The 12,096-nt window shown below is 49.1% G+C and overlaps 4 protein-coding genes across 4 annotated transcripts; 2 read left to right on the top strand and 2 right to left on the bottom strand.

The window, feature by feature from the left end:
• Positions 1 to 29: 29 nt before the first annotated feature.
• Positions 30 to 1,273, bottom strand: LOC9654488 ((+)-neomenthol dehydrogenase). Its single transcript, XM_002983181.2, has 3 exons — positions 861 to 1,273; positions 614 to 796; positions 30 to 556 (listed from the first exon to the last, which is right to left on the bottom strand). The coding sequence occupies exons 1-3, from the start codon at positions 1,119 to 1,121 to the stop codon at positions 170 to 172; spliced, it is 831 nt and encodes a 276-aa protein (XP_002983227.1). The 5' UTR covers positions 1,122 to 1,273; the 3' UTR covers positions 30 to 169.
• Positions 1,274 to 1,302: 29 nt separating this feature from the next.
• LOC9654766 (importin-5) lies at positions 1,303 to 6,103 on the bottom strand. Its single transcript, XM_002983180.2, has 20 exons — positions 4,707 to 6,103; positions 4,437 to 4,640; positions 4,276 to 4,380; positions 4,158 to 4,223; positions 3,941 to 4,105; positions 3,813 to 3,887; positions 3,598 to 3,752; positions 3,407 to 3,542; positions 3,279 to 3,348; positions 3,099 to 3,226; positions 2,992 to 3,048; positions 2,748 to 2,933; positions 2,608 to 2,700; positions 2,463 to 2,548; positions 2,343 to 2,409; positions 2,217 to 2,283; positions 2,031 to 2,167; positions 1,875 to 1,966; positions 1,750 to 1,816; positions 1,303 to 1,691 (listed from the first exon to the last, which is right to left on the bottom strand). Exons 1-20 carry the CDS (start codon positions 5,907 to 5,909, stop codon positions 1,518 to 1,520), a joined length of 3,333 nt encoding a protein of 1,110 aa, XP_002983226.1. The 5' UTR covers positions 5,910 to 6,103; the 3' UTR covers positions 1,303 to 1,517.
• Positions 6,104 to 6,366: 263 nt separating this feature from the next.
• Positions 6,367 to 7,456, top strand: LOC9654765 (membrane protein PM19L). The gene is made up of 4 exons (XM_002983309.2): positions 6,367 to 6,724; positions 6,790 to 6,958; positions 7,027 to 7,078; positions 7,138 to 7,456. Exons 1-4 carry the CDS (start codon positions 6,550 to 6,552, stop codon positions 7,309 to 7,311), a joined length of 570 nt encoding a protein of 189 aa, XP_002983355.1. The 5' UTR covers positions 6,367 to 6,549; the 3' UTR covers positions 7,312 to 7,456.
• Positions 7,457 to 9,267: 1,811 nt separating this feature from the next.
• LOC9654487 (protein SCAI) lies at positions 9,268 to 11,686 on the top strand. Its single transcript, XM_024688445.1, has 8 exons — positions 9,268 to 9,970; positions 10,041 to 10,247; positions 10,312 to 10,515; positions 10,570 to 10,636; positions 10,691 to 10,959; positions 11,016 to 11,186; positions 11,251 to 11,387; positions 11,446 to 11,686. Exons 1-8 carry the CDS (start codon positions 9,488 to 9,490, stop codon positions 11,636 to 11,638), a joined length of 1,731 nt encoding a protein of 576 aa, XP_024544213.1. The 5' UTR covers positions 9,268 to 9,487; the 3' UTR covers positions 11,639 to 11,686.
• Positions 11,687 to 12,096: the final 410 nt, after the last annotated feature.

The following is a 12,096-nucleotide window of genomic DNA, read 5'->3' as shown; positions in this document are numbered from 1 at the left end:
CGCACAGGCATGGCGCATTCTAGGAACTCAACAGGAAAAGAGCGGCATTGCTTGGATTTGGAGAGGAAGAAAGCGCACATTCCAAACCCTACATCCTAAACACTCTTACCTTTAATAAATTATCGTAACAGTTAGGTTCTAATAACTTTAAAGGTCATTGTGTATCAAGTCAAAAGTGTATCTCTTTTCGCTCCGCGAAAAACTTTCCCGAGGGATAATCCTCAGCTTCAAGCGTTGCAAGCCAAACCGGGGTGTCTGCCCCTTGTTCAGCTGTAAAATGGCCTTCACCGCCAGTCAAGTCCGTTTTTGTATATCCTGGGCACACCGAGTTGACACTAATCTTGTTGTTTTGCAGCTTCTGTGCGAGAATCCTGGTGTAGGCGTTGAGCGCAAACTTGGACATGCAGTAATCCGCGTCCATGTTTGGGTAGCCTTCCTCCACCACCTTTCCTCTCTCAACAGCACCCCGAAACTCTTGCAAGCACAAGTCAATCACTTGCTCGCTGAGATGTTCCGCATCAGAGAACTTTGCCACTTGAAACTCATTCTTGAGAGGCTGCCAAGAAACATTACAAAATCTAAAACAACACATACATTTAAGAGAAACACTTACAAGAAAGTCATTGTTAAGCTGGCCGAGGCGGGAGCTTATGTTGATAATCCGGCCTCCAGGCTTGATTATCGGGAGGACCGCTTGAGCCATCCGCTTGGCACCATAGTAATTCGTCTCAAAAAGTGCTTGGGCTCCTTCCACTTCGTTCTCAAAGCCCTTGGACTTGATCCCCGCATTATTCACCTTTGAAGAACACACAAGCTTTTCAATCTTTGGAAGAATTCCTCTCTTACCACTCTCTTCTTACCAGGATATCTATGGCGCCAAACTTTTGCTGGAGCCAAGCGGCCATAGCGGACACGGATTGCGAGCTCGAGACGTCCAGCTGATGGAATTCGGCTTCCAGGCCTTGCGATTTGAGCCGCTCCAACGCATCAATTCCTCTCTTTGCGTCACGGGCCGTGAGAACGGTCGTGAATCCCTTGCTCGCGAGCTGCCTCACAATCTCGAAACCAATCCCCTTGTTACTTCCTGTAACTACAGCCACTTTGCTCTCTCGCTTCGCCATAGCTCTCTCTCTCTCTCTCTCTCTATCGGATAACTTTCTAACAAGTCACAAAGGACACGAAACCACGAAAGTCACAAAATCATCGTGGACACGGAAACCACACAGACAACTTTGTAACAAAAGTCACACACACACACACACACAAAATTTCAAGGACATGGAACGAGCATGAAAGCTTCCCTGATCTCACAAGCCTTTTTTTTTTCTTATTATTTCTCACATTTGTAAGACGCACAAAAAGTAATATGACCACCACTCTTAACTCGACGCCCCCTTCACAGGGAAGAAGAAAAAGAAAAAGGAGATAGAAAAAAAAGAGAAGAAAACCGTTCCTGCCCCTCAAACCTCTGTAAAAATGTTAAAGCAATGATCCAAAACAAATCTCCGCTCGCGCGATCACGATGTTTGAGGTGACAAAATCGACTGTAGCGCAGCCTGCTGCTGAGGTTGCAACGCAGACCATGTCGAAGCAAGAGCAGCCGGGGGGAGTCTTTGTTGCATCTGTCTCAGCAAAGTCACCATGCGTGCAGCAGTTTGTTCGTTTGATAGCTCTGCTCCCGAGCTAAGCACCTGAATTCACCGGGAGAAAGAATGATTCCAAGAAGCTCAGGCCTTCTAAAAATCTTACCTCTGCAAAAACGGAGACGATCTTTGGTAGGAACTGATTGTTGGGGCCGAGAAGTTGGGGATCCGAGCTGCTTGGACACATTGCAAATAAGTTCTAACCAGAAATCTGAAGGATGCTTTGTTTACCTTTCAACCATGCTACAGAGCTGCTCGTGGACAATTTTGGCTTCCACAAGGTCACCTTTGAGTGGTAAACAGCCCAACCAAGCAGGGACGACCTGATGAGAAACACACACAAAGTGATGATCAGTACATAACAGAGAAGAACACACACACACACACCTGTGTAGCATCGATGCTATCTCTTTGGAACTGACATATTTTTCCAAGAGCAGACACAGCATTATCGGTTGCCATGATGTTATCCTGTTGCCGCGCAGCGGGATGGCTTACAACAGCATTCAAACGCTCCAAAGCCTCTGTAAATAAACATACAGTTTAGCCGCAGAAACAAGCCGGTAATGTAACCTCGGACAACAGGCTTGAATTTTGCTCCACCAAACTCAGCACATACACCAATGCCGTATACGGCAGCCTGTGATACATAAACAAGCGAATGAATGAACGCACTTTCTAGTTCTTGTTTTAGCCAACCTGTCGGACATCACAATTGATGTCATTGGCTGCTTCCAGCATGAACGGCAGGAACGTATCATAGTATCTGCAGACACAAAAGGCGTATAAGAGAATTTTAATCGTAAAAACTGGCAATACTTGATTGCAGCTTCTCCACACTGCTCGGCGATGTCGTCAAAAATACAAATTGCGATTCTCCGTTCTTCAGATGTTCGATCTTTAGACTTCCAACCATTAAAACAAGAGGTAAGCAACCGAGACGAATATATACTAGGCGTCTTACCAGCATAGGTGTCACGAAAGGCATGAGCTCGTCAAAGAAAGGAACAAAAGACGCTTTGAACGTTTTGATGAGTGTTCCAATACATTCCCCAATCTATGAAAACTCGTTGAGATGTTAAAAGAAATAAATAGCAGAATCACCTGATCAAAAACTTCGTCTTCCTGTTCGTTTTCTTCGTGTAGCAACTCACGCTCTTCTGCATCAAAATCTTCTGTCTTTGTTCGTTCCGCACGATCCCTTTTCCGTGTGCTGCTCGCTGTCAACACTTGCTTGAACTCCTCAACAATAGCTTTTATTTGCCCTTGATCGAGCATTGGACCAACAAGCTGCAAACATATGCACCTATAATTATTTCGATTCCTCAATAAAACTGGAATAGCATACCTGAATACACTCATTCAAGGAGTCCAGCATACTAGAAATTATTTCAGTCTCGGGCTCCTGTAAATTGACCATTACCATCTGAAAAAAACTACAAACTAGAAGAAAACCTTGCGTAGAGCTTCGATAAGAGGCGGTACTATGTAGTCCGTCAGTTGCTTCACATAAGTTTGATCCCGCCCTTGTGCTTGTCCTTTCTCCACAGCCAGCTTACCAGACCTCAGAAGCTCAGGCATAGCTGTTCATATATACATGATAAATTTATCGTACAACTAAAGTATGAAACATACCTGAAACAGCGGCTTTTCGAACTTCTTCATGAAAGTAAAACTTCAATAAGGGTACAAGGATCGGCGCGACCTGAAAGTAAACGGGGAATTACATGTAATGCATTGTTGATCCGCCATAGCGTACCTACCTGCTCGATCCACGGAAAGAACCCTTCCTTGAGTTCGTCCGCATAACAACACAACATATTACAAGCTGTTGCCTTTTCTTCCAGAACGCTTGTTCTAATACCAATTTTCTTGTCCCCGATAGTGATTGTCTCCACACTAGCATATAGTGGAAAAATTAAAGTTATGGTAGTGCAGCAAATCCAAAGAATACCTGTCGTCATCTGTATCGTTCCCTTCGTCCTCGGTGTCCGCATCCGTTATGGTCACGTCTGGTTTAAGTTGCGCAGAGCGCAGAAGGGGTGGCATAACAACATTCATATACGGTAAAAATTCTTGACCCAAACATTTACATAGCCGGGCCCAAGCCTGAAATTAAATGAGGAGATAAAACAAAACCACATCGTTCCTATGAAAGGAGATACAAACCTGCAGCATGTAGCTAATGGTTGGATCGTCATCCTCCAAGTGCGCACCCTGGAGGCTCATCAAAACTTCCATCACCTGGAAACGTAGAGACATTAGAATATAAGCAACCGTTTCCATAAGAAACATACCTGCTTCGCATCATCTCTGAACTTGTCTTTGCCGACGGCCATACCTACAAGGCTGATACACTCCATAGACTTCGCTCTAAGCATGCGGTTTTGCTTGTCTGTGGCATTTATAAGAATAGTCTTCAGGTACGGCATGACTGCATCGTAATACTTTTGGAATTGAACCTGCAAATATCGAACGTGAGATGTCGAAGGGCAAGCGTCATCATGAATTAACCTGAGCGGAATCAGCGACAGAAGCCAGTGCTGTCAAAGCACCTTCTTGCACCATTCTTTTTCCATTCTGATAGAAACAACGATGTTGAAACCTTGCTCAGGGTTATAAAGAAAATTACCTGCAAAAGAATCAACAATTTACCGATGACACCTTCCAAATAAGGCGTCAAAATATCAGAAGTACAGCTTTCGCTAAAATTCAATATTGCGGCTGCCGCGTGAGCCTGTACCGAGCAAACTTGTTAATGATAAAAAAGAATATAAAAGAAAAGATTGTTACCTGAACCCGAGGATTTTGGTAGTCATCCATGGCACCAACAAGAGCTGGAAGCACCCGCTGATGATAGAGCTGTTGCAAATCAGGTCCTAAATCTGTGGAGAGCTGTCCGATCGCATTAATAGCAGCCCATCTAACTCGGGGATGTGGATCTTGAAACGAATTCAAAATCATGGACACAACCGGCTCTAAATTTTTTATCATCACCTATAACCAAGCATAAGTCAGTATGTCTTGAAAAGCACCAAAGAAAGGAAAAAGGAAATATATTACCTTGGCACATCCTTCGGCAATCTGTGCAAGGGTGATCAACGCGGCATGCCTCTTCTTCCAGTCCGGATCAGAAATGTAAACGGGCAGGATGTCCGATGCAACCGGCAGGATCGTGTTTCCCCCCAGAGAGATCGCCAACCTGTCCAAGCATTCCTGACCAACTTCAAAATTCGAGCTCTCTCCAACGTCCTCATCTTCCGTGTCCGCGACATGCCACGCCGGAAGGTCCTCCAAATCCAAGAGCATCTTCACCAGTGTCGCGAAAAGCCTGCTGATCATTTGTGGCAACTTCCGCATCATCCCCGGCGCCCTCTCCCTGGCCTCAGCGAGAGTGATCAAAAACTCCACCGCTAAGTGACGAGTACCCTCCTCGAGCGACTCAGCCTCAGCGATCTGCATCATGGTGCTCACCACATCCACAAGCTGGCGTCGCATAAACCTTGGCTCCGACCCGGCAACCTCGATAAACATCTCAAGAGCCTCCTGCGCTGTGGCCTCCTCGTTGTTGTTTAGAGCCAGAGACAGCGTCTGCATCATTCCGGGTAGCAAGTTCTGGAACCTCTCTCGATCCTGGACCGATTCCAGCGTTTGCACGAAGCTGGCGGTCGCGCGGAGTGCCGCAATGCGCACGTCGCTCGAGGTGTTGGACGACAGGCACTGCTGGAAGACCGCGTGCAAAGTCGGCAAGTGTGAGCGGAGGTGAGGTCCCATGTACTGCGCGAGCTGGGCAAACATGAGCAGCGCGCTCTCCTGGAGCCTGGGAACGTCGGAGCTCACGCACTGGAACATGAATGGAAGGAGCTCTGGCCAGCTCCCATCCTCGATCAAACTGGCCGCTAGCTCCGCCACAGTGTCACACAGCTTCTTGAGGGTGCTCTTGGTCTCTTCCCTCTGGACGCACACCAGGAGCTGGGTCTTGAGCGTGGCGTGGGTGTTGGGATTGAGCAGCGACCAGAGCGAGACCTCGTCCTTGGTGATGAGCTTCCGCAAGAGGATAGCGGACATAGCGCGCGTCTCGACATGCCCGGACTGTAGAGTGTGAACGAGCTTGAGCACCAGCGTGTCCGGGTGCTGCGCCTTGCAAGCGTTGAAAAGCTGCTCGGCGTGGCCGCGCTGGTCGTTCGTGGGGCTCATCAGCTGGGCGACGAGCGCCTCGAATGGCGCCATCTCCATCCCCAGCACAGCTGCGACCTCCGCCTCCATCGCCTGGATCGAAAACCCTAGCGATCCAATCCGCCACACAAGACGAGGAAGAATCACGCGCCCGCAATTTACCGTGACAATGCAGCAGCAGGAATGCGAGGATCACCGTGGCGGATCCATCCGCCGCAAGCGCGCATCCACTCCAGGGTTTACCCCTGCCAGAAAACCCTAAAAGAGAGCCATTGTCGCGGCGTTTCGTGCCCTAGCCACAAAGAACCGTACGGAGAATCTAATCCTGCTTACCCTAACCCTAAAAACAGGGGAGGGTGCGCATATTCTCTTTACAAATCTGGGCGGGACAGGTGTATGGTGCCACGTGGAGCGCGCTGCGCACGTGTTACGCTCCCATCGCCATGCATACCTAGAGAAGCTCTTAAAGGCGGCCCATGATGCGCATCCATCGCTCCACGCATCCATCTATCCAGCCATCCATCTCTCCAGCCTCCATTTCTTCTATAAATCCAAACTCGAGTGGTGGACTCTTCTCCATTATAGCATCTCCAAGGGGCGTTGGTTTTTAGTTCCTCGCGGCGGCTCCTCCTCCTCAACAGCTAGAAAACGAGGGTGGTTTTTCCTTGGAGCGAGGACATCTCTCGACCAAGGCTTCTCTTTCGATCGATCAAAGAAGAATCGAATCGAGATGGCGTTTGGACCGGGACGATCGGTTGCGGCATTCCTCCTCTTCCTCAACTTCTGTATGTACATGGTGGTGCTAGGCTTGGCGGGCTGGGCGATGAACAAGGCGATCGACTATAGCCAGGCGAACATCGTCAATCAGACTGGCGCAGTGACAACGCTCACAAGGTTCCCCGTCGGTAAGGCTGCCAAATCTTTCTTTCATTCTTGTCAATCGCTCACCCCCGAGATCTTTCTCTCTCAGGGAACGCGGCGACGCCCTTCTTCCTCCTCTTCATCCTCGGCGCGGGCGTTCTTGGCCTGGCATCGATACTCGCCGGCGCTATTCATGTCAGCTTGTGGCGCAGCGAGAGCCTCGCCGCGGCGATTTCCTCCGCCTTGATTGCCTGGCTCTTCACTCTCCTGGCATTCGGGTAAGAATCGAGCCTTGGTCTTGGGAGATTTCTCGGGGTTTCTTGACGGAATTGATCTCTTTTCCCAGTTTCGCTTGCAAGGAAATCCAGCTCCGCGGTGGATACCGCAACAGGCGCCTGGTAAGGCCTTGAATTCCGTGCTTTCGATTGATGGATTGAGGAATCTTTCTCTTTGGCAGAAAGCACTCGAAGCGTTCTCGATCATCCTGGCAGGAATGCAACTCCTCTACATTTTGTCGCTCCATTCTGGCATGCTGGCGAGGATGGGGCCGAGGATCAAGGAGCCTGGCTATGGCGGCATGGCACAGGGCGTGGAACAGAAGGGCGGCCCTACAACTGGCTCCACGATTTGAAGAAAAAGAAGGAAGAAGAAGAAGCTTTCTTTTCTTAGAAGAAAAGCATGTAGCATTCCTATTCGTTGTATGAAAGAACTCTAGGGCTTTCAAAACGGCTACTTCCATGTTTCGCGGCAAAAAATTTCCACCTTCGTCTCTGGTATATTCTGTCTTTTAGAATTCAAACATTTAGGGTTTCCAAAACGGCTAGTTCGCGGCATTAGGGTTTAGGTTTTAGGGCTCTTAGTCCCCGTGCCTATGGCCGCCGCTCCTCCTCCCGCGGTGCCCACCTCTTTGGAAATCGTGTTGGGATCGCTGGATCGCGGGGCTGCTGCCAGCGCTGGCGAGCAATCGTTCCTGCTCCTGCCGCTGTGGAATGCGAGCCATGGTGGGGCCGAATCACAGGAGATCGGAGATGTGTCGTTGCGCAAGATCGCGGTGTTGTCCGGCGCTTTGGCTTCCAAGGTGAGTAATGAGGAGGCGCTCGTGGCAAGCATTCCGAAAGCCTCCAAGTCTAAAGTTTTAGAGCTGCTCAAACATCATCTTCAGAATCTTAGACATTTTGGCAGCAGTAGCAGTAGCAGCAGTGACGGCGGTCTTCTATTCTCCGGCCTAGTGAACGACCGGGTAGTCCAGGATCAGGAGCTCAGGAATTTGCTCAAGGAAAAGTCCAGGGGAATCAGTCGAAGACTTGTGAGCACTGTTCTACGATGGTCTGTCAGTGTCGGGTTTTGGGATCCAGTTGCGACGCTTTTGGAGTGTGGATTGGTTTCTTCCAACGAGGATCCAGAGATCATCGACAGGATTGTGGAAGATGGCAACGTACCGCTGGTTCTTCTCTGCGTTCTTTCCGTCCGTGACATTCGTCCTTCCCAGTGGTTGGAGATCCTGAAACTCTTTCTCGCCAACAGCAAGAAGTTTGCCAAGTTCTTCCAGCTCCAGCGGCAAGTTTGGCATGAACTCGTCTCCAACCACATCCAGGACGCTGTGAGGCTTCGAGGGGAGATCTCCGCGGATGGAAACCAAACCGAGGAGTTCCTAGCTCGTAAAAGGGAAGAACTGGCGCTCAATGTGGCAGCTTGCGTCAACCTGGCTGTTGCTTTCGACAGATTCACAGCGTCCGAGCTGTGCCTCCACATCTTTCTCAGCGCCGACCACGATGAAGCTGTTCTAACCGCCATAGTCTCGGAAGAGCTGGACACCTCTCAAGTTTCGATACTTCTTCGTTACCTCAACAAGTGGCTGGAGGTTTTCTCCTCGAAGATGATCCACGCTCGGGAGATGGATCAAAGCTTGGTACCGTCGCTGCAAACAATCATCCGCTGGATCTCGACGATTCTAGAGATCCGATACGCGAGTCTGGTGATAGCACGCGACTTGAGCGAAGATCTGGGAGAGACGGCGGGTCTGGTGAGCTCACTACTGGCCGTGGGTGGAAAAATGCGAAGCATGGAGGGTGTGCTCCAGCATTTGATCTCGCGAACAGCGCTTCCCGGCGAGAAGCTGGGAGTTCAAAGCTCGGAGCACATAATCGAGTACCTGGAGATCAGCTAGACAAGTTCTTGCGAGTGAGTTTTCTTTTCTTTCTTTCTTCTTTTCATCAAATTTTGTCTACGAGGATTTCTCGAGTTCTTCCTATAGCTGCGAGGATTTTACCCAGTTCTCTCGAGCTCTCTTCACGGCTGCCCGGGCTTTGATCACTTCGGCCTCGGAAAATTGGAGTTCTTTGATTCCCAGAGGCCCGGGCTTGAGCACATCCATCACTCCTTGGAGCTCGCCTTCGCGTTGTCTGGAAAAATAAAAGATCTTTCATCAATCCATGGAAGAACATCATCGCTACCCAAAACTTATACCTCAATTGCGAGACCACTGCCGCCACGAAATACTCCATTGTCTTTCGCGCTGACATGATAAACCCTAAAACTTCAAGCAAGGGTTTTTATCTTTTACCTTGAAAGTTACCCAAGGTCAAAGAATTTATTTGGCGGAGGTTGGGGTTTTTGTTTTCCAGAGAGGAGAAGCGAGCATTTTGTTTTTGGCGGTGACGATGAAGGCGCGCGACCTAGGTGCCGCCGACAACGCCACCAGAGCGATCGCCAGCGACGGCGCCACGGAAACATCATCAGCAGTGAGGTATGGATCGTGATTTCGCTGCGCCGGCTGCTGCTACTGCTCGGCGGAATCGATTCCATTCATGGCGCTGTCCGTGTGTGAGGAGTACCGCGCGCTCGTCGACAAGGCCTACAACAAGTTCTCGCGGCTGCGAGATTTCCCTCCCTACGGCCAGAACAAGTGGGATTTCTACTTCCGCAAGGCATTCCAGGTGTACACCAAGCTGTGGAAATTCCAGCAGGATAATCGCCAGAAGCTCGTCGAGGCAGGGCTCAAGCGCTGGGAGATTGGCGAGATTGCCTCTCGGATCGGGCAGCTCTACTACATCTACTATCTCCGCACGAGCGATGCTACTTTCGTGAAAGAGTCTTACATCTTCTACGAGGCCATTCTCAGCCGTGAGTATTTCAAGGAACCAGGCAAGGATATAACGCTCGCGAATAAGCAGCTCAGATACTTCGCTCGATTCATTGTCATATGTTTGCTACTTAACAGGTGGGATATGGTGAATCGCCTTGTCAGGCAACTCCATATCCTCGTCGAGGACTACTCGAGCTCTTTCCAGGTATCGATCATGGGGAAAAATACCTGAAAAGTTCCTTATTTTTCTACTTACTTTTCGCTGTTCCTTACAGAATAGTGATGTCAAGGAATGGAAAACCGTCACGCAGGAGATTGTCCGTTTTCTAAAGGCCGATTCCTTGGCTGAGCTGAGCAGGCCTATTCGATACATCTCGGCTCTCGATGGTCAAGTTTCCTCCTTTCCTAGTGTCTCCAAGTTGGAGGGACACAAAGCTCTGAGGCTCAAGAATGCTGTTCTCGTGAGCTATTTCCATAATGAGGTACATGGTTTGACTCCTTTTGCTGCGGCGGAATGGTGGTAACTTTAATGCTTTCTGGTGCCAGGTGAAGTTTAGCGAGCTGACACTGGACAACTTTAGAATGCTTCAATGTTTGGAATGGGAGCCTAGCGGGTCTTTCTATCGCATGAAGTCCGCGACGGATTCAAATGCTGGAGGGTTGCTTGCTCAGGATATAGCTGATCCGACTCTTCCTGCCAACCCTCACAAATACATTCTATATCGTCCCAACATTCACCAGCTGCTTATGGTAAGAAGTGATTTCTTTCGTGCGTGCGTTTCTTGCTTATGGTTTTTCTTGCAGGTTTTAGCTACTGCTTGTGAGGAAGTGCCTCCGGACTCTGCAGTATTGCTGTATCTGTCAGCTGCAGGTACTCGAAATTTTCTTGTGTGACACATCAATTCGTGCTTCGATTGCTTTTCAGGAAGATCCCGTCCTGGTTCCCATGACAGGAGCGGTGTTTCTAATCAATTTTCAAAGGAGGCTTCAAGCACAGACTCATCCCCCGATCGCTCGGACGCTCTTTTAGAAGAGACTCCTGTTTCTGCCGGCAGTCCTAGGCGACGAGTTGATGGATCGACTGGCTTATCGCTTGGACGACGAGGAAGCAACGTCTATCCAGGCGACTTGCTTCCATTTACAAGGAGGCCGCTTTTTATCGTCGTCGACAGTGACGCTAGCAACATATTTGAGGTACCTCGCTTATGCTTTTTGGAAACAACATTACTCTGGTTTGTCACTCTTTGCAGTCCTTGTGCGGTGACGAAAGAGGCGAGCCAGTGGTGTTACTTCTTTCGCCAACCGCAAAGCCATACACGGCAAAGCACCCAGGTACAGGCAGCACCTTCACCTTTTTCCTCACTGCGCCTTTGCAAGCTCTTTGCCAAATGACAAATGTGCGTGTCACTGAGCTCCAGCAGGTATGGAAGATTGAAAATGGTGTCAACATTTTTCCTTCCTTACGTTTTCCCTCTTCTTTTCCAGGGAAGTTACGAGCAGGCCGAAAAGATGGTGTCGAGCACACTACTGGAATTGGGAAACTTGCTGGCTTCTTCCGGTAGCCTCAACGTTGCCTGGGGACGTGTCTTGGGTGATCCATTCCTTCGTCAGCTCCTTTTCCGGTAAGTTTGTCACTTCGAGTTTTCTATCTTAGCTGAGAATCGCCGTCTCGCCTGCTAGATTCGTGTTTGCTCGCGCTTGCTACTCTTTGCACCGACTGTACGTAGGAAAGAGCGAGTATTATCCTCGATGCTTGCCGCCGCTACCAGAGGAGGTATTGCCAAGATCTAGAGTGGTAGAATTGAGCGTTTTACAGGTCGCGAGATTGTTGTGCGTCGCGGACCAATTTTTTTTCTCGGAGAACGGCTCGTAAGAAGAAAAGTTGGATTGACGGAGTAAAATAGATTTAGGGTTTGATCTCCATCGTGCGTCAACCTTTAAACAAGAAGAAGAGTTTGATACCGCAACTAATTTTTTTCTCGTATTATGCCTTGCCCGAGGATGGCGAGGATATCTACCTCGCCGCTTGGAAATCCAAGCTCTATGTAATGATGGTGATTACCAATTGCGGCGAGCGTAAGGTTCAGATCTTGGTGACCAGGCTTGCGAGCGAGTATCTGATTGATTTCCATGTCAATTACGACATCGAGTTCACTGGTCAAGATGGGAACTACCTGAATTTTTGTGGGGAGGATGTCTACTTGCTTCTCTTTTGACATGGATGCCGGGACTTGAGACAAAAACATCGACACCTCTGCAGATACATCTGTCACTTGATTGATATACACTTTTTAATTTTACTTTGCAACTACATTGCTTTGCTTGACTCGA

This window comes from Selaginella moellendorffii, unplaced genomic scaffold (assembly GCF_000143415.4).
Source record: "Selaginella moellendorffii unplaced genomic scaffold, v1.0 SELMOscaffold_57, whole genome shotgun sequence".
Taxonomy (NCBI): Eukaryota; Viridiplantae; Streptophyta; class Lycopodiopsida; order Selaginellales; family Selaginellaceae; genus Selaginella; species Selaginella moellendorffii.
Note: the sequence above shows the minus strand (reverse complement) of the source record. Positions and strands in the feature narration are given on the sequence as shown.

Coding starts and splice junctions, on each gene's coding strand:
- LOC9654488 (XM_002983181.2), bottom strand. CDS start 1,121: ATGGCGAAGCGAGAGAGCAAAGTGGCTGTAGTTACAGGAAGTAACAAG. Junction 797..860: donor TTGGCGCCATAGATATCCTG/GTAAGAAGAGAG, acceptor TGTTCTTCAAAG/GTGAATAATGCGGGGATCAA. Junction 557..613: donor AGCTTAACAATGACTTTCTT/GTAAGTGTTTCT, acceptor GTTTCTTGGCAG/CCTCTCAAGAATGAGTTTCA.
- LOC9654766 (XM_002983180.2), bottom strand. CDS start 5,909: ATGGAGGCGGAGGTCGCAGCTGTGCTGGGGATGGAGATGGCGCCATTC. Junction 2,701..2,747: donor AAGACGAAGTTTTTGATCAG/GTGATTCTGCTA, acceptor GAGTTTTCATAG/ATTGGGGAATGTATTGGAAC. Junction 1,967..2,030: donor ATAGCATCGATGCTACACAG/GTGTGTGTGTGT, acceptor GTTTCTCATCAG/GTCGTCCCTGCTTGGTTGGG.
- LOC9654765 (XM_002983309.2), top strand. CDS start 6,550: ATGGCGTTTGGACCGGGACGATCGGTTGCGGCATTCCTCCTCTTCCTC. Junction 6,959..7,026: donor TTCACTCTCCTGGCATTCGG/GTAAGAATCGAG, acceptor CTCTTTTCCCAG/TTTCGCTTGCAAGGAAATCC. Junction 7,079..7,137: donor GATACCGCAACAGGCGCCTG/GTAAGGCCTTGA, acceptor TCTCTTTGGCAG/AAAGCACTCGAAGCGTTCTC.
- LOC9654487 (XM_024688445.1), top strand. CDS start 9,488: ATGGCGCTGTCCGTGTGTGAGGAGTACCGCGCGCTCGTCGACAAGGCC. Junction 10,637..10,690: donor GCTGTATCTGTCAGCTGCAG/GTACTCGAAATT, acceptor ATTGCTTTTCAG/GAAGATCCCGTCCTGGTTCC. Junction 11,187..11,250: donor GTGTCACTGAGCTCCAGCAG/GTATGGAAGATT, acceptor CTTCTTTTCCAG/GGAAGTTACGAGCAGGCCGA.